The 24650-nt window shown below is 36.4% G+C and overlaps 1 protein-coding gene and 1 non-coding gene across 4 annotated transcripts; one reads left to right on the forward strand and one right to left on the reverse strand.

Annotated features, from left to right (window-relative positions):
* Positions 1-1210: 1210 nt before the first annotated feature.
* On the reverse strand, positions 1211-23820 carry LOC132560313 (pseudouridylate synthase 7 homolog). 3 transcript variants are annotated; one of them, XM_060224983.1, is made up of 17 exons: positions 23805-23820; positions 22751-22991; positions 20085-20214; positions 19798-19926; positions 19092-19227; positions 18400-18544; positions 17123-17200; positions 13472-13537; positions 12658-12720; positions 12131-12259; positions 10742-10803; positions 9151-9305; positions 8353-8524; positions 6395-6529; positions 5815-5884; positions 2867-3018; positions 1211-1666 (listed from the first exon to the last, which is right to left on the reverse strand). In XM_060224983.1, exons 2-17 carry the CDS (start codon positions 22966-22968, stop codon positions 1491-1493), a joined length of 2016 nt encoding a protein of 671 aa, XP_060080966.1. In that variant the 5' UTR covers positions 22969-22991; positions 23805-23820; the 3' UTR covers positions 1211-1490. The 3 variants fall into 3 exon arrangements, with proteins under 3 accessions (XP_060080966.1, XP_060080963.1, XP_060080965.1); XM_060224980.1 differs by lacking the exon at positions 23805-23820 and adding an exon at positions 23695-23719; XM_060224982.1 differs by lacking the exon at positions 23805-23820 and adding an exon at positions 23670-23703.
* A 123-nt stretch (positions 23821-23943) lies between these two features.
* On the forward strand, positions 23944-24062 carry Trnal-caa (transfer RNA leucine (anticodon CAA)). Its single transcript has 2 exons — positions 23944-23981; positions 24017-24062. It is a non-coding gene; the product is annotated as a tRNA-Leu (tRNA).
* Positions 24063-24650: the final 588 nt, after the last annotated feature.

The following is a 24650-nucleotide window of genomic DNA, read 5'->3' on the forward strand; positions in this document are numbered from 1 at the left end:
ATGGGAGACCCGTAAAACAACATCCAAGGAAATTTGAATAAATTATCTTGCTCAAGGACACAACAAATATCAGGACATTTCCCAGCTTCAGAGAAACACAAACTGCTCCAAGCAGGAATAGTCAAACCACATACAAATTTTCACTAGAGATTAGAAAGTGCAACACTCCACCGAACGAGTCTGATCGTGAGCTTTATTTGAAGTCTAAAAAATTCATACAAATGTAGAAGAATACAGATCACCATACAAGCCTTAGCTTGTGTGAATTTCCCTCTTAAATCAAGCAATAGAGTGTTCAAAAGGTTTTGTTCAAACCCTAGTAGTGGCAGGGTATTTTTCATTATTTTGTTACATCATTAATTCCAATTCTTGAGTAAACAGTATCACAACAAGATTACCCATATAAATTTGTGCTTATTGAGTAATCCAAAACAAACGAGGTAAGGCAACCAGTATTCTCTACTTCTAACTTGGCATATGGATTTTAAAAAACTCTTATTGGGAATGTGATTTTCCTTACTTGGACTGACCAAGATTTACATAGCGAGTGATGTCGATGAAACAGAGGACGTTTACCTTTTCAGATCACAATGTCTTATTCTTCTTATACTTTTTAAGGGGTCCTGATGTAAATCTTTCTTTTGGTCAAATCTTGTCATCAAATTTGAGTTTGAATAGACTCTCTCGACATGCTAATATTTTCTTTGTTGTTTTAATTCATATTTTTGCATCAATTTTCAGTTTGATTGAAGTACTTTCCTTGTTGTTCAAGCATTAATGTATAAAACTTATATAAACTTTATTTATTTTACAACAATTTCAAAACAAGTTATGTCAACTTATACTAATCACTCTTGTCGACCCGGATGTAAGTGTGCGAGGGGTCTTATTGTGGGAGGAAACCGGAGTACCAGGGGAAAAACCACATGGTAGGGCAGGTGACCCCTTACCTTTTCACGTCCATTCCCGGAATCAAACCCCGGTTGGCTAGGTGAAAGGCGAGTGCGTTACCACTGCACCACCCTGTATAAAACTTGATCTAGCTCTTTCAATTTCACTCATTCCTCAAAGATAAAATTTGTCACTGCAGCACCTCCCTTTAACTTAGTAGGGTGTATTATCTACAGCACTCCCCGTAACTAAGTGAAGGGTATTATCTTACAAAGATTTCATGTTATGAAGATCCACCTAAACAAGTAATGAACACACATTTATGGTCATCAAGTTTCATTTAATGATTGTTTTGGATATTTTGGTCTTCAAATAATAAACAATATTTTCTGCAGCCTGACAGAGTATAGCTGGGGAGAAAATATTCTGATAGATTTTACTTTACCAGTATAACTGATAACGCAATCAGCAGGTGGCATTTTCCCCTCGGGACACTTTGCTTGATACATGATGACTATCAAAAAATCATTTGTGATAGATGTCAGTCATCTCCCAAGTTTAAATTCCTAGACACATAACATTTACTAGGTGTAAAGTGGTCAAGTCATGGTGTCCTTCATGTTATCATCACTAGTTTTGACATCCTGTGCTGTCTGGTTTAGCGTTGATTGGTGTGCTGACGAAGTGTCCATCTTGAGAACTTCGCGTAGAGCCATGGTTGCGTAGCAGGCAGGAGGAAGTGTCATCTCTAGCTTCAGGGCTTTCAAAGAACCACCTACAACATTTTAATGACTTCATAATTTTAGTAAAGAGGAACAAGAAGACCTGCTCAGCAGTCAGGAGAGTCTTTAAAGCAACAGGTCAGGTTGATGGACCTTAACAGTCATCTGACAAAGTTCCAAACCCTGGTCCAATTCTGTTTATTTCTAAAACTTGAAATGCAGCCTTTCATTCTTCACTCACTAGGATATCTACTGCCTATATAATTCAGCCTTACAGGATTGTTTGTTAAAATTTACCCCAATGGTCTTCTATAACCCCAGGGACTTTTCCTAACAGCTTGAAATCTTTATACTTTCAGGACTTTGCAGCCAAATCCATTTACTTGTGAAAATTACAACTGCTGTTTCTGATGGGTAAACTCTTTTACCTTTAGGAGTAGCAACTTCATTTTATCATAACAGATTCTCATTTGTGAAAGTCATATGATCAGCAAAATGTTAGAAAATAGGTGGTAACATTTTTTTCCAATATTTAGAGGATCTGTCATGAGTTTCCTTTCATATTACATTCTGATACAGTTTTGAATTTTTAATCTTTAAAAGCCTTTCAGCAAGTAAAAATAAGAAGTGACCGAAGGGGCCTGCATTCTTCAACTGGCTTATTCAGCTATTCAGTCATTTAACACAGAATTTCAAATATGATAGATGATTTCTCAAAGACTTTTCGTATTGGGTCCTGCCTTTGTTGTCAAATATGTCAGATTCACTATTCATATAAATTGCTTCAGATCATACTTGGAGAACATCCATATTAACACGATATTAACAACTTACATTTTTCCTAATTGGCCCCACATCTCTGATGGACTCCTGGTTTATACAAAATGTGGTTCCTTTCAACTTAGCATGCTTCAGACCAAATTAGTACAGAATCAAGGCATTCCCACAAAAGAAGGATTTTAGAGAATTTCCTCTATTTCCACTATACCACCCAGCCTTAGAAAGCGAAGACAAAATTGATTTCCCTTCATCTAACGATGCTTCAGACCAAAGTTAGGCAAAAACCAATCATTCCTACAGCTGTATTACCCCTATTGGCCCCACCCCAGCAGGTGGAGACCTACTGTTTATACAAAATTGATGCTTCAGGCCAGGTGAGCTAAAAATAATTTCTACATAATTTATTTGCTAAATGGAGGTTAAGATGCATGATTTTTTCAAACTTTGGCACTGAGACAAATACGAGATCTGACCTGGTATAGACTGCGGTTCAGGCTTCCCTTCAAGTCTGTCCATATCACTAAGCACAATTGGCTGCATCACATCATTGTACAGGTATGTCTGCCAGGTCACATCCTTTGGTCTGGTCAGCATCTTCCTGTAGGTGCCTTTCAGCATGTACTGCCTGTAATATATATAGAACAGATCTACATCTTCCTGTAGGTGCCTTTCAGTGTGTACTGTAATATATATAGAACAGATCTACATCTTCCTGTAGGTGCCTTTCAGTGTGTACTGTAATATATATAGAACAGATCAACATCTTCCTGTAGGTGCCTTTCAGCGTGTACTGTATTATATATAGAACAGATCAACATCTTCCTGTAGGTGCCTTTCAGCGTGTACTGTAATATATATAGAACAGATCAACATCTTCCTGTAGGTGCCTTTCAGTGTGTACTGTAATATATATAGAACAGATCAACATCTTCCTGTAGGTGTCTTTCAGCATGTACTGTAATATATATAGAACAGATCAACATCTTCCTGTAGGTGTCTTTCAGTGTGTACTGTAATATATATAGAACAGATCAACATCTTCCTGTAGGTGCCTTTCAGTGTGTACTGTAATATATATAGAACAGATCTACATCTTCCTGTAGGTGCCTTTCAGTGTGTACTGTAATATATATAGAACAGATCTACATCTTCCTGTAGGTGCCTTTCAGTGTGTACTGCCTGTAATATATATAGAACAGATCAACATCTTCCTGTAGGTGCCTTTCAGTGTGTACTGCCTGTAATATATATAGAACAGACCAACATCTTCCTGTAGGTGTCTTTCAGTGTATACTGCCTGTAATATATATAGAACAGATCTACATCTTCCTGTAGGTGCCTTTCAGCATGTACTGTAATATATATAGAACAGATCAACATCTTCCTGTAGGTGCCTTTCAGTGTGTACTGTAATATATATAGAACAGATCAACATCTTCCTGTAGGTGCCTTTCAGTGTGTACTGCCTGTAATATATATAGAACAGATCAACATCTTCCTGTAGGTGCCTTTCAGTGTGTACTGTAATATATATAGAACAGATCAACATCTTCCTGTAGGTGCCTTTCAGTGTGTACTGTAATATATATAGAACAGATCAACATCTTCCTGTAGGTGCCTTTCAGTGTGTACTGTAATATATATAGAACAGATCAACATCTTCCTGTAGGTGCCTTTCAGTGTGTACTGCCTGTAATATATATAGAACAGACCAACATCTTCCTGTAGGTGTCTTTCAGTGTATACTGCCTGTAATATATATAGAACAGATCAACATCTTCCTGTAGGTGCCTTTCAGTGTGTACTGTAATATATATAGAACAGATCAACATCTTCCTGTAGGTGCCTTTCAGTGTGTACTGTAATATATATAGAACAGATCAACATCTTCCTGTAGGTGCCTTTCAGTGTGTACTTTAATATATATAGAACAGATCAACATCTTCCTGTAGGTGCCTTTCAGTGTGTACTGCCTGAAATATATATAGAACAGATCAACATCTTCCTGTAGGTGCCTTTCAGCGTGTACTGCCTGTAATATATATAGAACAGATCAACATCTTCCTGTAGGTGCCTTTCAGCATGTACTGTAATATATATAGAACAGATCAACATCTTCCTGTAGGTGCCTTTCAGTGTATACTGTAATATATATAGAACAGATCAACATCTTCCTGTAGTAATATGCCTTTCAGTGTGTACTGCCTGTAATATATATAGAACAGATCAACATCTTCCTGTAGGTGCCTTTCAGTGTGTACTGTAATATATATAGAACAGATCAACATCTTCCTGTAGGTGCCTTTCAGTGTGTACTGTAATATATATAGAACAGATCAACATCTTCCTGTAGGTGCCTTTCAGTGTGTACTGTAATATATATAGAACAGATCAACATCTTCCTGTAGGTGCCTTTCAGTGTGTACTGCCTGTAATATATATAGAACAGATCAACATCTTCCTGTAGGTGCCTTTCAGTGTGTACTGCCTGTAATATATATAGAACAGATCAACATCTTCCTGTAGGTGCCTTTCAGTGTGTACTGTAATATATATAGAACAGATCAACATCTTCCTGTAGGTGCCTTTCAGTGTGTACTGCCTGTAATATATATAGAACAGATCAACATCTTCCTGTAGGTGCCTTTCAGTGTGTACTGCCTGTAATATATATAGAACAGATCAACATCTTCCTGTAGGTGCCTTTCAGTGTGTACTGTAATATATATAGAACAGATCAACATCTTCCTGTAGGTGCCTTTCAGTGTGTACTGCCTGTAATATATATAGAACAGATCAACATCTTCCTGTAGGTGCCTTTCAGTGTGTACTGCCTGTAATATATATAGAACAGATCAACATCTTCCTGTAGGTGCCTTTCAGTGTGTACTGTAATATATATAGAACAGATCAACATCTTCCTGTAGGTGCCTTTCAGTGTGTACTGTAATATATATAGAACAGATCAACATCTTCCTGTAGGTGCCTTTCAGTGTGTACTGTAATATATATAGAACAGATCAACATCTTCCTGTAGGTGCCTTTCAGTGTGTACTGTAATATATATAGAACAGATCAACATCTTCCTGTAGGTGCCTTTCAGTGTGTACTGTAATATATATAGAACAGATCAACATCTTCCTGTAGGTGTCTTTCAGTGTGTACTGTAATATATATAGAACAGATCAACATCTTCCTGTAGGTGCCTTTCAGTGTGTACTGTAATATATATAAAACAGATCAACATCTTCCTGTAGGTGCCTTTCAGTGTGTACTATAATATATATAGAACAGATCAACATCTTCCTGTAGGTGCCTTTCAGTGTATACTGTAATATATATAGTCACCAGTCAAAACAGCCAAAGGACTGAGAGAAAACAGGTGATGTAGAACATTCATATAGTAGAATCCTTTACTTACTTGTTTTTATGTCGAAAATTCTCAATGGTAAGGTTATCTTTCTCCAAAATCTCAGTAACCCAGTTCTTCACTGTGAAATATATAATAATTTTCAACTGAAGACATGCATATGAAATTTCACATAAACCAACAAATGTTATAGAACAGAGTAAGTAAATAGCAAAGATTGTGAAAGTATTGTTGAAATTGAAATACAAGTCCATGATGGGTAGAAACATGAGGTTCCAATCAAATTTTAGTAATCTTTTTTTCCAAACTCTTTCAACAGGCCTTGTAGGGTTGAACAAGACAGAACCTAGTGACAAATAAGGGACATAACTCTTCCAATAAAAAAGGCAAACCTCAAAATTGATTATGATGTACAAATTAAGTTTTATAAAGGTAACAATCAATCATATAAAATTTGGTATAGAAAAATGGACTGAATTTCTGAAATTAATTTTTAACAGTTTTTCCTTACTGCACACAACACTAAATCCTAACACAGCATGCCACTACAGACCATTTCCTTTCTCTACAATAGCTGATTCACTACTGCAGTTAAAATCTTATTTTAGAAATTCAAACATTTCAAACTTGCCTGCATTTTCAGGATATATAACATCATAACCTGGAATGGTCATAACAACATCATATATGGTATAGTCATTTAAGTTGGATTGATCAACTACGATTGGCTGAGTTTGGAATCTCTTCCCATTGTTCTCATCATCACCTGTAAATACAAGCAAAATACAAATGTCTTGTTTATCCTGCTTTGTGTCATTTATAAATACAATATCTGACATAATTCGTTTATTTTCATGACACCTCAGGTTTCATTTCCTAATTCATCATGTTCAATATTGCTTTGAAGGAACCTGACAATGATCTAAACAGTACATCTAGCAAATTTGTTCTCAATGAAAAGTCCATTACACATAATTCAAAGCATGCAACAGTTCATATCTGAGAGTTTATAGAGCTGATATTATTGAGAATTTACTAAGCCTACATTAATAAGGTATATGACATCTTAAAACCTGAGACACAATGGCCACTTACACTCTATGCTTTTCACATCACAACTTTCAAAGTACCAGTAGGTCTAAATTAAATTCATTTAAACCAAATTAAGAAAATACCAATTTTACAATTACTCAAGGCTTAATAATCTTCATTTGAATTTTTCAGACAAATTTGATATCTGTTGACCTTGAATACATATGCATGACAGAGTTAAACAAATGAATTTGAATTAACCTTAAATTTTAATATTTAAATGTTATAACACCTTTTATCGGTTATGAAAATCTAACCATTTAGTCGTTTTAAACTGATGAATGCTCCCTAAAAGGATTTTACCAAAGAGCAAAAATTCTCTTATTAAAGGGTTTCAAGCACTGAATTTGGTACACTGTTCATCCTATTAGTGTGACAAATGTATCCAACAAGTTTCATTACCCTAGTTTAAATACAGGGAAAGTTATGATGCGGACACAAAATTTTAACAAAGGGCAATATCTCTGGAATTAATGGTTTGCAGGCCAGAACATTGGTGCACTGCAAATTGTCTTGGTATGATTGGTGTATTCAACAAGTTTCATAATTCTAGCTAAGATAAATGCGAAGTTATACTCTGGACAAGAAATTTTAACAAAGGGCAATTACTCTGTAATCCAGAAGTTGAAGGCCCTGAATTTGGTATAATGCTCATCATCTTAGTATGATCAATGTATACATTAAGTTTCATTCTTCTAGTTTTAATGCAAGTAAAATTATGCTCTGGTCAAGATGTTTTTAACAAAGGGTATTAACTCTATGACTAAGGGGTCAAGGGCCCTGAGTTTGGTACAATGCACATCACCTTAGCCTGATCAATGTATATACGAAGTTCCAGTTTAAATGCAAGCAATTTAAAATTGTTCTCTGAATATGAAATTTCAACAAAAGGCAATAACTCTGCAATTGTGCAGTTGCAGCCCTGGAGTTTCAATTACCTACTGTAAATACGAGCAAAGTTATGCTCCGGACACAAAATTTTAACAAAGGGCAATGACTCTGTAATTGAAGTGTCTACCGTCTTGAATTTAGTACAATGACATCGCCTTTGAATGGCCAATGGATACAACAAGTTTCATGATCCTTGCTTAAATGTGGAGCAAGTCATGCTCCAGATACAAAAGGATGAACACAAAGACAGGCAGACAGATGGACAGACTGATGGATAGATGAAGAGGCGACTAAATGCTCACTCAAAAATTATCTGGGAGTATAAAAGTGAAAACACTCCTAGCTTTGGTGTCAATGTAAATATAGAGAATTTAGAATTACCTGGGCAATATGTAGTTATTGGATAGGAATATTAAGCAGAGTTTGAACTGATGGGCAACTACTATTTTTGCAGAAAATCCTATTTTTAATGCTAATTTGAACTGATTAGAAGTTTATCATAATTCCTACCAAGGATTGTTCAAAATCTGTAATTAAACAGCAGCATTCCTGTTTTGTCCTCTTTTTCTATCTAAATATACACTATTCATTCCTGTTAAAAGCTACCTTCCTCTCTTTCCAGATTTTGCTCCACATCCATGGATTCAGATTCCTGTGGGAGCACAAGGTCCCCGACTACTGGTCTCATCCCGAACTCTTGGATCCTGCGGGACACTACACAATTCCAAATATAGCTTTGATAACTATGGAGGTACATTAGCCGTGTGTTCCTCGGTATCTGTAGAAGAAAGTTTGATATATTTTTCAAGCCCCAATATATGCAGGAACTGCAAAGCAGAAAATCTTGATTTGGCAATTTAATTTCCAAAGTTTAACAGCATCAATTGATGCCAACAATAACTGTGACCCCTTTTCTCTATTCTTCATTCTGACTCTCACTAACCATAGATAACTCCAGAGAGTATTGTGTACCTGTTGGATGTTGCTATAGTTATTATACATCAGTCACAGTACCGAAGTCATGAATTCATGATGATCAAATCACAATCATGTAATAGGAGACATGCCCTTGTGTAACCACTAATTATAATCTCTTCTGACCAACACAATAAACTACAGACATAACACTTTTCTGAAAATCCCTTGGGCCTACACAGGCCAAATATTAACAAAATTTAACTGAATTATTACTTAATGCACATATTACAATGTAATATGCAGCTCAGATCTTATTTTCAAATATTAATTAGAAACTTTTACTTTAAATACACATAAGGGAATCATGGATGGTTAGGTAGTTGACCTTCCACAGTAAAACTGATCGTTTACTTCACTCTATACCTCATCACACTGTTCTGTACATGACATCATACTTTTGATCTACTTTACGTAGAATGACCTTACCATTCCGAATGCACCACAGAAATTCCTACTGTTCTTCTTGAGGGCTGCCAGGAGGGTGCGCTCTATGGAATAACGTTTTGGGTAGACCTTAAGGGCAGCACTACAGTCTCGCTTTTCCCACCACACCCGGCGACATTCTGCAATCTCACCATATTCTGGAACATATCACATGTAAAGTTTTATCTACACAATCATCATATCTAGCAAATCCATCTAAGTAATTCATATTTATTCAGTTTTCTGATCATACTATGAATAATAATAATGTCTGTTTTGAGAAATAATGGTAATAATCCTGAATTCAATAGCATTTAAAAGCAAAACCATGGATGTTGACAGCAAGCCTCTGTGTTCAATTTTTTGTGTGCAGATGATTCAACAAATCAACAGATATAAATGTAAAAAAGTTCTGTCTTAGTTCTAGGCTAAAGTTTCAAGTTGTGACTACATGCCTTTTTTTGTATCAAATGTTGACCAATTGGAAGTCACTTTCCCATGAAAAATATTTCCGATAATTTTGAAGACAGTGATTAAATCCCCTCTCATCCTGTAGTATTTCAGAGTGGGAATCTTTAGTGTGAGTATCCTCAGAGGTTCACTGTGTGGAAGATCCCTAAGCCTTAGGATAAGCTTGGTCGTCCGTCATTGGACATTTTCAATGATCTGAATGTTTGTACATATTCCATGGACATGCTGCATATTCCAAGTGAGGCATGACTAAAGCCTTGATATTCCAAGTGAGGCATGACTAAAGCCTTGATAAGTTATTGGAACATTGACTGTCTATCTAGTGTTAAAGATCTTCTGATTATACCAGGAAAAGAGTTTGCTTTGTTGACAGAACATTGGATAAGAAAAAAAAAAAATTTCAAACACAAATACAGGATGGTCATCAGTCAGCCACTTTGCTTTACTGATCAGTCCCATAATCAAAAGGGTACAACTAGATACCATGGGAGCATAAATATCAAATTTGAGAAAGATCCCTCCAGAGCTTCTGAAGAAATGCAAAATCTTTCAGTGTCAAAATACAGGATAGTCACCTGACAGTCATTTAGATTTTCTGATCAGTCAAAAAATCAAAAGGACATCACTAAGGATCAAGTTAAAAAGTGTATAAGAAATTAAGAATGAACCGTCTAGTTCTCAGGAAAACGTAAAAACAAGGATTGCTTATGGACAGACAAGGGACGATGGACCATGTATCAAGGGTGATTTGAATAGCATATTATTCAACAAAGATGAATGGCTATTAGCCATCTCGTTTTTTAAATCAGTCCAAAAATGAACTTTGCACAACTAGGGACAAGGCAAACTCAAATGTGAAATTTTAGAATGATTAATCCTGTGCTTGTCAAGAAACAGCAACAAGAGCTGTTACTATATGGAAGATGAATATAGAGTGACTTAACCTGCTTACCATCTGATGATGGTGGGCTAAAAACATAGTTGTCCACAAAGTTCTTAGAAATTAAGTGTCTATACTAACATGGGACCTCCGTATACAGATCACTTATACTCTTTAATACAGGTCAACAAGTAACTTCTATAAACTACAACAATCATATGGTGATGATTAGTAATTACGTACCCCAAGGCCGTGGTTTCATGATGAGGTTTACCGCCTCCTCCCATTCACTGTTCAGTATTGCCCTGTAAATTAATCACAGAAATCTCATATCACACTCAGTAACACTATTGATAATCGCATAGATCTCAAAACAAAACTAACTGTAAAGTATAGTCTTGTGAGGTAATCCAACAGATTTCATATCCCAATTCCTGTAAAGTTTTGCCCTGTAAATCACACAGCTCTCATACACAACCCAATGTAAAATATAATCAACAATATCTCATATCCCCCACACTATAAATTATCACCCCTTTAAACAATCAAACATATCTTATATCCCACTCACTATAAATTATCACCCCTTTAAACAATCAAACATATCTCATATCCCACTCACTATAAATTATCACCCCTTTAAACAATCAAACATATCTCATATCCCACTCACTATAATGTATCACCCCTTTCAACAATCAAACATATCTCATATCCCACTCACTATAAAGTATCACCCCTTTCAACAATCAAACATATCTCATATCCCACTCACTATAAAGTATCACCCCTTTAAACAATCAACCATATCTCATATCCCACACACTAAACAGTATCACCCCTTTCAACACAAACATATCTCATATCAAACTCCCTCTAGTGTCAGCCTCAGTAATAGTCATACAAGTATACATCTCCTATTACGTGCCCTGTTAAGTATTGTCTAGTTACAAGATGACACTGTTAAGTATTGTATTAAAAATTATATTCAATACTTAAATATTATGATGATTAAGTTAAGAGAGCAATTAGTTAATTAATTATATCTCTAACGATATTGCTGTAAGGGGAAGTCTTTAAATCAATACAAAAACTGCAATCACACTTATTGTTAATTTCTGAACTGTTTTATATTTATTTTTACACTAAAAGAAAAATACAACATGTTGCATTTATGGTAAACATCTCGATAATTTTGATCCAGATTTTGTTTTTGTAGCATTAAAAAAATGGCACTTCAAAACCAAATTGATCATAAATTTCCAAGAGATTTGGTGATGGTGCAAATCACTCTCCAATGATTATGCTCTGGCTGTTCCAAATTTGAAGAGAAATAGGCATGCTCCATGCTGGAGAGTCAATACATTAAGTTGTAGTGTCAAGACACACTATCATGGAGTAACATTGTTTAAACTTCATTCCTAAGTCCAATAAGATTGTACTGTGTAACAACTGCTTGGGAAGACTGTTGACTGATGACACAGCACTGCTATTTAACTTTTCTCATAAATGATACCAATATTGTTTCATCCGATTTTGATCTAGGTCCCAAACCAGTTTTAAGGTTTACATTGTAAATGAAATAAACAAGAAGTTTTCAATAAACCATGAGAAATGTTTTAGAGTACGTACCTTCCTATGTGGTAAGTGGGAATGGATGTGGTGCCAAACCTTTGCATGCCAAAGTAGTTAATGAAGCCATAGTCTCGAAGAGACATCATTGCCTTGTCAATCTTTAGGTTATCAGGCTCAGTTACATTCCTGTAACAACATGTATAGTCGATGGACAATTACCATAAACAATGCAGTTATCGTCAAATAAACAGGATCAGTTTCTCTTCCTGTGATTTAAAACAGCTACATCCTAATGCACAAAGGTAAATTTTTCACTTTTCTGATTGTAAACATTCGCGATTGGACCCTGCCCTCCAGCCCTGAGGGGACCAGACCTGTCGTTTATACAATATCTCACATTTTGACGATAGAAAACTTGTTTATCTACAGACTTATAAACCTTACCTTAGGACGATAAGTAACTTGCTTATCTATATATTTATAAATCTTACTTAAGGAGGATAGAAAGCTTGTTTATCTACCAATTTATAAATCATATCGCAGGACAATAGAAACTTGTTTATCTACGTATTTATAAATCTTACCTCAGGACGATAGAAAACTTGTTTCCACAGATCTGACCAAGTCGTAATGGTTTTTCAACATATCTATAATCACAAACAAGAACACGTTTGACTGCTTGCATTATGATTCGTATAACATTTTCCCTTCAAGATATTTACAATAACTTCAACTCTGAAAACATAATCCAGATACAGATATATTAACGCAGATTAAAGGGACAACTACAAACAATAATAATAGAATTTTGGAAAATAAGTTCTTCTTAAATTCTCCACCCCATCCAACCCAACCCAGACCAAAGTAGGACAAAGCAGCTGAGAGGGGATTTACTCTCAGACCAAAGTAGGACACAACTACTGAGAGGGGATGACTCTCAGACCAAAGAAGGACAAAGCAGCTGAGAGGGGATTTACTCTCAGACCAAAGTAGGACAAAGTAGGTGAGAGGAGTTTTACTCTCAGACCAAAGCAGGACACCGTAGCTGAGAGGGGATTTACTCTCAGACCAAAGAAGGACACGGTAGCTGAGAGTGGATTTACTCTCGGACCGAAGAAGGACACGACTGCTGAGAGTGGATTTACTCTCAGACCAAAGAAGGACACGGTAGCTGAGAGTGGATTTACTCTCAGACCAAAGAAGGACACGGCAGCTGACAGGGCATATACTCTCAGACCGAAGAAGGACATGACTGCTGAGAGGGGATGTACTCTAAGACCAAAGTATGACAAAGTAGCTTAGACGGGATGACTCTCAGACCAATAATAGGACAAAGCAGCTGACAAGAAATGGACACTCAAACTAGAGTTACTTCTATAACCAGAAACAATACATTACCTGAAGTCTCCTAACTTCATATTCCAAAGGATTGGACTGACAGCTTGCAGTTTTTCTATTCGTAACCTGAAGGATAAAAAGTGTTTATCATGATTACATTGAAACCTAGTCAATAACAACAAAATAACATCAACTCTGCTATCATGGGCAATCATTTTCAGTCCCATTTTTCTTTAATACACAGTATGAACATATAATGGTATACATTGTTCACTTCAATTAAAACAACTACCCCACTATTCTGTATATCAACCAATTCTTAGAGCCTTAACAACCACTAATTGATGGCAATTGATCCAACCATTATGATTAAGCTTTCATCAGTGGTCCCGTTTTCTTGGTGATTATCAAACTGGGACAAGTAGTATCTCCGTCTATTGTTTCGGACACAGGTTATTATGTCGTAATAAAGGACTTAAATGGGACAAGAGTTTGAAGGCTGATATAGCAACCTCAGACAGGCCTTTTGAGCAATCTATTGTTCTTTAAACATGTTTTGATTCATTGGAAAGTGTGACAGTAATCATTCTGAAGCCCTATTCTCTCACACAATTCTGCCACCAAATTCTTTTGTGTATGAAAAGATAGCAGTAGGCACTGACCAGAATAAGAAATCAAGAACATGGCAGACTATTCTACTTGAATCTTTACTTACATAAAAACCAACTAGGCCACGGGACATAGGCCACAGGACATCTTTCCACTAAGTTAGATGATTAGTGTGACAATTTCCTTTTCCCTATTGTGAATTCTCCATTTATGCACAGCAACATACCTACTTCATTAACCAGTGTTATTTACATGTTGTGGTTGATTCTACATTCAAGGCTTGTTCACAATATCATGATTTCTGAGAAAAAGTTTTGACAGAGATAAACGTACACCATAGGGTTTTGAGAGATGAAGGTTGATGAAGACTGTGGTAAAGTTTATGGTGGTCATTGGTATCTGTTTAGAAAATATTCTACAGTTCTACAGTACAGGTTGATGAAGGCTTTGGGAATGTTTAGTGGTCACTATCATGATCTTGTTGGCAAATATTCTCTTTGCTTGTACAATGCTCATATATATACTTACTGTTTGGTTTCATTCTCATTTGAGAATGTGACATAACTTACTACGATTGACAAAATATACATGAAGGGTGTTGCCAATGAACCAGAATATGCTTTCCATTCCAGCAACTGCTTCTATCATCCTAGTACTTTTGGAGAATCTGATTTGTATCACACCATGGAGACAGACTTGTATCACACCATGGAGATAGACTTGTATCACACCATGGAAACAGACTTGTATCACACCATGGAGACAGACTTGTATCACACCATGGAGACAGACTTGTATCACACCATGGAGACAGACTTGTATCACACCATGGAGACAGACTTATGCATGTATCACACCATGGGGACAGACTTATGTATGTATCACACCATGGAGACAGACTTGTATCACACCATGGAGACAGACTTGTATCACACCATGGAGACAGACTTGTATCACACCATGGAGATAGACTTGTATCACACCATGGAGACAGACGTGTATCACACCATGGAGACAGACTTGTATCACACCATGGAGACAGACTTGTATTACACCATGGAGACAGACTTGTATCACACCATGGAGATAGACTTGTATTTCACCATGGAGACAGACTTGTATTACACCATGGAGACAGACTTGTATCACACCATGGAGATAGACTTGTATCACACCATGGAGATAGACTTGTATCACACCATGGAGATAGACTTGTATTACACCATGGAGACAGATTTGTATTACACCATGGAGACAGACTTGTATTACACCATGGAGACAGACTTGTATCACACCATGGAGATAGACTTGTATCACACCATGGAGATAGACTTGTATTTCACCATGGAGACAGACTTATGTATGTATCACACCATGGAGACAGACTTGTATCACACCATGGAGACAGACTTATGCATGTATCACACCATGGAGACAGACTTGTATTACACCATGGAGACAGACTTGTATTACACCATGGAGACAGACTTGTATCACACCATGGAGACAGACTTATGCATGTATCACACCATGGAGACAGACTTATGCATGTATCACACCATGGAGACAGACTTGTATCACACCATGGAGACAGACTTGTATCACACCATGGAGACAGACTTATGCATGTATCACACCATGGGGACAGACTTATGTATGTATCACACCATGGGGACAGACTTATGTATGTATCACACCATGGAGACAGTCTTATGCATGTATCACACCATGGGGACAGACTTATGTATGTATCACACCATGGAGACAGACTTATGTATGTATCACACCATGGAGACAGACTTGTATTACACCATGGAGACAGATTTGTATCACACCATGGAAACAGACTTGTATCACACCATGGAGACAGATTTGTGCATGCATTACACCATGGAGACAGACTTATGCATGTATCACACCATGGAGACAGACTTATGTATGTATCACACCATGGAGACAGACTTGTATTACACCATAGAGATAGACTTGTATCACACCATGGAGACAGACTTGTATCACACCATGGAGATATACTTGTATTTCACCATGGAGACAGACTTATGTATGTATCACACCATGGAGACAGACTTGTATCACACCATGGAGACAGACTTATGTATGTATCACACCATGGAGACAGACTTGTATCACACCATGGAGACAGATTTGTATTACACCATGGAGACAGACTTGTATTTCACCATGGAGACAGACTTATGTATGTATCACACCATGGAGACAGATTTGTATTACACCATGGAGACAGACTTGTATTTCACCATGGGGACAGACTTATGTATGTATCACACCATGGAGACAGATTTGTATTACACCATGGAGACAGACTTGTATTTCACCATGGAGACAGACTTATGTATGTATCACACCATGGAGACAGACTTGTATTACACCATGGAGACAGATTTGTATTACACCATGGAGACAGACTTGTATCACACCATGGAGACAGACTTATGCATGTATCACACCATGGGGACAGACTTATGTATGTATCACACCATGGAGACAGACTTGTATTTCACCATGGAGACAGACTTATGTATGTATCACACCATGGGGACAGACTTGTATCACACCATGGAGACAGACTTGTATTTCACCATGGAGACAGACTTGTATTACACCATGGAGACAGATTTGTATCACACCATGGAGACAGACTTGTATCACACCATGGAGACAGATTTGTATTACACCATGGAGACAGACTTGTATTACACCATGGAGACAGATTTGTATCACACCATGGAGACAGATTTGTATCACACCATGGAGACAGATTTGTGCATGCATTACACCATGGAGACAGACTTATGCATGTATCACACCATGGAGACAGACTTATGTATGTATCACACCATGGAGACAGACTTATGTATGTATCACACCATGGAAACAGACTTGTATTACACCATAGAGATAGACTTGTATCACACCATGGAGACAGACTTGTATCACACCTTGGAGACAAATTTGTATTACACTACAGAAACAGACTTGTGCATGTATCACACCATGGAGACAGACTTATGTATGTATCACACCATGGAAACAGACTTAAATCTCACCATGGAAACCTACTTATATGCGGTGACTTCCTGTGTTGTTTTGGCTCGTCTGTCCTTTGTTCCACCATACTGGAAAATTCCTTTATTAACACTGCAATTGAAACAAAGATTAAACAACTGAAACAAAATACTCAAAAAACATAATAAACAATACACAACTTATCATTATAAAGACGACCATACAAGTGACACAACAACAGATCCCAAGGATCTTTGGGCCCACCATTGATTGATCGTTATGATCTTTAAAAGTTGAAGCTTTTGACAATCTTTTTTTCTTTCTCCTCTTTTTGCTCTTAATCATACAAAATTTGAAAATTCCTTCTAAGAAATCTTGATAATAATCCTTAATTGTTAAATCTGAGATGGCTATTGGCCAGTCATTATGTTTTTCTGATCAATTGAAAAATCAAATGGGAGCAACTTGGGACCAAAAAGAACCTACATTTGGAATTTTGAAGCACACATCCAGTACTTCTCCAGAAATAGTGATAACAAACTTTCAAAGTCAAAATCGAAACTGGCCACCAGTCAGCCATTTTGTTTTTCTAGTAAGTCCCAAAACCAAATGGGCCCAACAAGTAACCAAGGGAATCTACATATAAAAAAAGATCCAATAAGTATTTCTCGAGAAAAAGTAATAACAAGAACCGAGGATTGACAACTGACAAGGGACAACAGATGGACAGCCCACCACATGATAATGGTGGGCTAGAAATGGAACTGAAAAATATGCTATAATCAAGAGGGTCTTAGATATCACTCATCATAATACATTAACTTTTACTACAAGCAGACAAGGTTTGATGCTTTTGGCTTTTTTCTGTGATAATTTCATGGCATTTTCTAAATTCAATGACCACATACACTCTGGAAGAAATAAGCTAACTATAACAAAATAAGAAATTTTGATTACACCTTTTCATTGAACAACTACACATCAAAAAGTTCAATATCTCAATCTGTCAGAGAGTAATTGAATGAGAATCAAATTATGACAGTGGCGGCCAAGGGGCAACACTACAAACTGGCAATTTACATACACAAATTACTCTACAGTCTCAATATTAATTATGAATTTGTAAGTAAATGTAAATCTAACAAAATGAGAAAAGATTAGACAGTTTAAAGCAAGCATTTTTGTCCTAATTTAAAGGACAGTTTAACGTATATATTCTCATCCTAAAATGTAGGACAGTTAAAAGCACACATTCTCATCCTGGGAAAATACTTATAACAGCATTCAATATGATAGAAGGAACAAGATTTTGAGAAAAACATTACACTTACTGTAACATATGTGCAAGTTTAAAAATAGCATCCATAGTGTCCTTATTCTCCTTGTAGAGGGTGAAGCGACAGTAGTCTCCCTTGTCTCCACACCAGTTTCTCTTCTGGTGGTAACACCCCTGGCGATTACCTCCCTTGTGTTTAACTACAATTGCAACTACTGGTAGTTAATATGATATTTAGTAACTCTGACCAAGCAAGACCTGTATGTTTATGTTACAGTTACCATGTATGTAGAAATAAGTTAAATGTAAAGTATGATGGATCATGACAAGCTTATATACTACCAAAATCAAAGCAATAGCATCTATCACAACACTGTGTAGTTACAGGATGGAGACTTTCATATTAATTTGTTTATCATAACATACACTCAACTTTATCATCCCAGACTGTTGGACCATTAAATCAGCTGTTTGTTATATCCAATATAATCTCTGTTATTCATATGAGAATTTTCATTTAAAGTCCCGACACTTGTACATCATATAATTTAAAACCTGTTTCTTATTTAGTGAATGATAAATACAGAGTAGTTTAACATTGATTGAAAGCATTCCAGAAATCATCTCAACATCAACCTCTTGTTACTCCTGAAGTTAAGTCTACTGTCAATTCTTATCCTACCTGATTTCTCAGCAATATCTTTCACATTTATTTAGTGAGACAACACTGAGGTGTGACATGAATACCTTTCTTTGATGCAGGGATTTTCTTGACTTGTATAACCTTCTTTCCGTCCACCTCCAGGGTGGTACTTTCCAGGTTAGGAAAGTTCATCCTAATGGATCTGTGAATCTGACACCTTTTCTCCTTGTCATCACTTGCCTACTGGTCAAAAACATCACTAAATATAAATATACCATGTAGATATGACTGATAAAAACTCAGTGGAAGCTTGCTAAGCCAATAATGAAGGAGTCAATACCAAAGGATGTTCAAATCCTGATGGATAAATGCAGTTTCAGCAAATCAATAATATACAACTCGTCTTTCTTTACACAGATATGTTTACTACTTGAAATCTCTTACAAATAATTTCAACATATTTAAATAAAAATATTTTGTTAATGTTTCAAATTCATGTAACAATCATTGAAGGATATGTTGTAAAAAGAATTGTTTACCCTTTTTTCACATTAATATGATGGGAAAATACCGGTATCTGCTTACCCAAAAATATTTAGCAATAGTTCCCTCCTCCTCTCCCCTCCTCCCCCCACCCACCAACCCCCTCCCTGCCTCTGCCTATAAAAAAGAATCCATGACATTACTTTTTGTAAACTCCACTAAATCAACACAAAATCTACATTGGATCCTCAGGTTCCACAATTCTATTCTATCTACATCTACACTACTTTGAATCATCAAGATCTCCAATTTGATGCAGTACTTTACCTGAAGTGTGACAGTAAAAGATTTGTCTGTAGAAACCAGAAGTTTGTTGAGTTCATCAACTTCAGCATCAGGGAGCTGGCTGCATTTGACAGGTGTTTGTTCAACAGGCTTTCCTGCCTCTTCGGGCTCCTTCATATCCAAAAATTAACCAAACATGACACATATATATACAATACTAATTACAGAGCAGAGACAACATCAAATTGCAAAAAGTAACAAGGGATAAAGGGCAAAGAAACTGAGAAACAAGCAACGATCGTTATCAGTATGTCAGACTGCACACTCACCTGAACTTCAGTTGATGGGAGATTTACAGTTTTGTCAGTCTCCAAGTTAGGTTCTGTCTTAGCTGAAGTGGCAGTCAAGTGAACCACCTCTCCATTTTCATTCACTTCATTTACAATGAAATCGGAGAATCTGGAGTAAAGAGAGGATCAAGGGCCTTCTGAGTTATATAAATACTGTCATTTTTGTTATTGTGATACAGCTTAAAAATCACAATGCATGTAAAATATGATAACTTAAACTTTATCCTGCATTATCATATTGGAGAAAGGCCATATCTATATCATACCTCACCAAGAATCTGTCAAAAATAACACAATTTACAAAACACTTTAAGAATCTTCCTCTGTGTAGTTTTTCATTGTACTAAATCTGGGTCTGAAGAGAAAAAATTTCAGCAATTTGACCCCTATATATACATTAATTGGGTCCCAAGGGTCAAAATATACACACCAACCTAATGAATGTAACAAAAGTTAAATCATTTCAAACAGAAATTGAACAAAATATACTCAAACAAGTTGCTTTCCTATATAAACTATCCCGTGTAGTAAAATTAAATAGTGTCTCAACAAGGCCAAATGTTAAAATGTGGAATCATGAAATTCACATTTTTGAAAAAAAAAACACATCTTAAAGACCATCTATGAACAGGTTTGAGAAGCAGTAAGTGAAAAATCTGAAGATTTGCTGACAATTCAAAAAGGTGATCCCTTATATTAAGGAACCATCACTAAACAACTGTACAGGATAACATCACCACACTGTACGAGTAGTAACCAGTGTGGTTATGGATTGGTAGAATTTAAGGGACTATGTTGGAAGTTCTGTCCTGTGTAAACCAGATACCTATCTAAATGACTAATGTAGCCATAGTTTGGTAGTATTTAAGTTTTAAGTTCTATCCTGTGTAAACCTATCTAAACATCTAATGTGGTCATGACTTGGTAGAAATAAAGTGTAACAGAGGTCATTTTTCCATCTCAATGCCTCCGCTAGGAATCGAACCCTGGCTTACTAGTCTGACGCTCAACCAATCGAGCTAAAGAGAAGTTCTCTCTAGCCAAGTGGTATATTGTGGCTAGCATTTTACCAGGTTTACACATCCCCCTCCAGGACAGGTGTGACAAGTGTCAGGGTGTTCACTAGTCTTTTCCATATTGTGAAGGGATCTGATTCTGTTTCAAAGTAAGTTATTTTCTATTGTTATTTTATATGACATTGCAAAGTTGGTTTAGATGGTTATAATGCAGTTGCTTGTAACACTTCATTTGGTCTATTTAAAATATTATGGAACTTTGTAATTTCCTTGGAATCTAAAGTATTTTATGTAAGTTTAGTAGTTAAATTGAAGTTGGTATTATTTGGTTTGTCTTTATTGTACGTCATGTAGGGCCCTGTGCCACACACAGAGTGTCTTCTACTATCTGCTACTGTCCATTCACTAGTCAGTGATAATCGTCTGCTCGTCTGTATTGTCTGCTGTATGCCTAAGATATTATGCTGCTTTATATTTGATATGTACCATATGTGTAATAAAGAACTCACTGATATTTACAACAACCGGGTTTGCCTAGTGTCTACAGACCACGCGGTTACAAAAGGAACTATTTTAAGTTCTATCCTGTGTAAACCAGACACCTATCTAAACATCTAATGTGGTCATGACTTGGTAGAACTTGAGGAACTGTTGTTAGTTCTATGCTGTGTAAACCAGACACCTATCTAAACATCTAATGTGGTCATGACTTGGTAGAACTTGAGGAACTGTTGTTAGTTCTATGCTGTGTAAACCAGACACCTATCTAAACATCTAATGTGGTCATGACTTGGTAGAACTTGAGGAACTGTTGTTAGTTCTATGCTGTGTAAACCAGATACCTATCTAAACATCTAATGTGGTCATGACTTGGTAGAACTTGAGGAACTGTTGTTAGTTCTATGCTGTGTAAACCAGATACCTATCTAAACATCTAATGTGGTCATGACTTGGTAGAACTTGAGGAACTGTTGTTAGTTCTATGCTGTGTAAACCAGATACCTATCTAAACATCTAATGTGGTCATGACTTGGTAGAACTTGAGGAACTGTTGTTAGTTCTATGCTGTGTAAACCAGATACCTATCTAAACATCTAATGTGGTCATGACTTGGTAGAACTTGAGGAACTGTTGTTAGTTCTATGCTGTGTAAACCAGATACCTATCTAAACATCTAATGTGGTCATGACTTGGTAGAACTTGAGGAACTGTTGTTAGTTCTATGCTGTGTAAACCAGACACCTATCTAAACATCTAATGTGGTCATGACTTGGTAGAACTTGAGGAACTGTTGTTAGTTCTATGCTGTGTAAACCAGATACCTCTAAACATCTAATGTGGTCATGACTTGGTAGAACTTGAGGAACTGTTGTTAGTTCTATGCTGTGTAAACCAGATACCTATCTAAACATCTAATGTGGTCATGACTTGGTAGAACTTGAGGAACTGTTGTTAGTTCTATGCTGTGTAAACCAGATACCTATCTAAACATCTAATGTGGTCATGACTTGGTAGAACTTGAGGAACTGTTGTTAGTTCTATGCTGTGTAAACCATATACCTATCTAAACCAGCCAAATATTTCTATTCCCATATTATCCTGTTTAGACCATAGCCTATACCCTTTTACCTTTGCTTAATTATACCCTGGAAACCAGGTAAGTCACTGATGAAGGCCAATATTCCCACATCTGTCTCTTTAAAATGTTCCATTTCTTCCATTTCTTCTTTCAGAATTTCCATATCGTCTGGCTTGATGACATCTTTTGAAAGCACTGTTACAGCACTGTTTCCATCACTTTTGACAGCCAGCTTCATCTTTTTCACTGCTGGTTCCTGTTCAGCCATCTTGATTTTGGTTAATGTAATACCTGAAATATTTCCAGCAGAAAATGTTGAACATCAATTAAACTATACATCGTTCAACTTCATAGTTAAACTCTTATTTATATTAAATTCTTTATGCAGTATGTATACTGTGGTTAATATCTGTTGTCCAATCAAAAGCCATGTTATCTATTGGATGCATATAAGTAGTTTATTTGCCCCAAAAATCTCATTGCAATGCTGGCATATAAGATTCACAGAAGGCAATGACTTTTCTGGAATCACTTTATCTCTTATACGTCTAAAGCTGTCTCAGTATGATAATGTATTGATATCAGTACTCTCCATGATGACTTGGCATGTTCAGCCGATGTTCTCTCTCCCTTGTGACATGGCTTTTCCAAAAGTCAAGAGACACATGTGACAACTGACTGACAGTCGATTCTACTCAGCATCAATAAAAAAGGTTTCTTTAGAAAATACTTTTTAATGACAAGTTTCATGATAGGCATTGTAGAATCTAGTCAGCCAACTCATATACATATCCTATTTGTAACGAACCCCTGTGTATAGGCCTATCGATTGTGTTACAAGCGCCTGTGTCCTGCAAACTATACACCATGCCGAACTACGTTGAACACCTGTAAGTAGATCCCTGAAACGACCATATTTCATCCAGTTTGAGCGAATGTTTATTTCATAACAACTGAACATTTAATTACCTTAATAGGCTAATATCAACTGTACCTGTTTGCGATATCCTACACACATGGTTCTGTTGATTGCGGAAGTGACGTTTATTGATGAGTAAATGTAGCAGTATAATAAAACAAAGAATAACAGCTCATTTCGCTCACCTTCATAAAACTGAGTATATACCAAATAAGAAATAACAAGTATACATCTAAAAATGCAGAATATCAATATTTCCAAAGCTTTCCTCCTCAATTGATGGTAAAGAGTTTATGAAGTATGATAACTACCACATAGACATAAGTCAGGATGGCCGAGCGGTCTAAGGCGCCAGACTCAAGTGCTAATACCACTTCCCTTGCAAGAGGGACGAGTGTTCTGGTCCACGTATGTGGGCGTGGGTTCGAATCCCACTTCTGACACTATTCTTTTCTTTTTTTATTTGCTGATACTGTCTTAGCTTTTGTAAATAAAGCCAATTAAATAGACAATGAAACTAGATTCTGATATGGTTTTTCAATATCAGTAGGAATCAACGACTTCCCTCTGAGCAATGGTCGATTGATAGAATGTTTCTAGTATGATCCAAACACATCCTTAATTTCTGACCCCACACGCCGGACTATAGTTAATGGTTAGTTTGGTGCAGGTGAAATTATAATTAACACTTGTTTTTTTTTTATCTCTTCTTGAAAACCTTTCCAATCATATTGTCCAAGCTACCTTATCACTTTACAAAATGGCTATTGCTTTCCGGAGCACAGGTAGATAAGATTAATTATATAAGAACAGTAAGAAGAGGGGGAGGGCTCAATGAACAACCACAAAAGCTAACACCAGAGAAGTCACCACTGGATCTTTTTTTTTATACCTCTATATCATACCATGGACTGAGATATTGATCTAAGTGAATGATTATACTATACACGAACATCTCTTTGTCCTAATTGTTGCTGTTCGCTTCAATGCTGTTCTAGCCTCAATTGTTGAACCACATTAAATTTGAAATT

Source organism: Ylistrum balloti, unplaced genomic scaffold (assembly GCF_031769215.1).
Source record: "Ylistrum balloti isolate Yb309-2 unplaced genomic scaffold, AGI_CSIRO_Ybal_v1 Utg371048, whole genome shotgun sequence".
Lineage (NCBI taxonomy): Eukaryota > Metazoa > Mollusca > Bivalvia > Pectinida > Pectinidae > Ylistrum > Ylistrum balloti.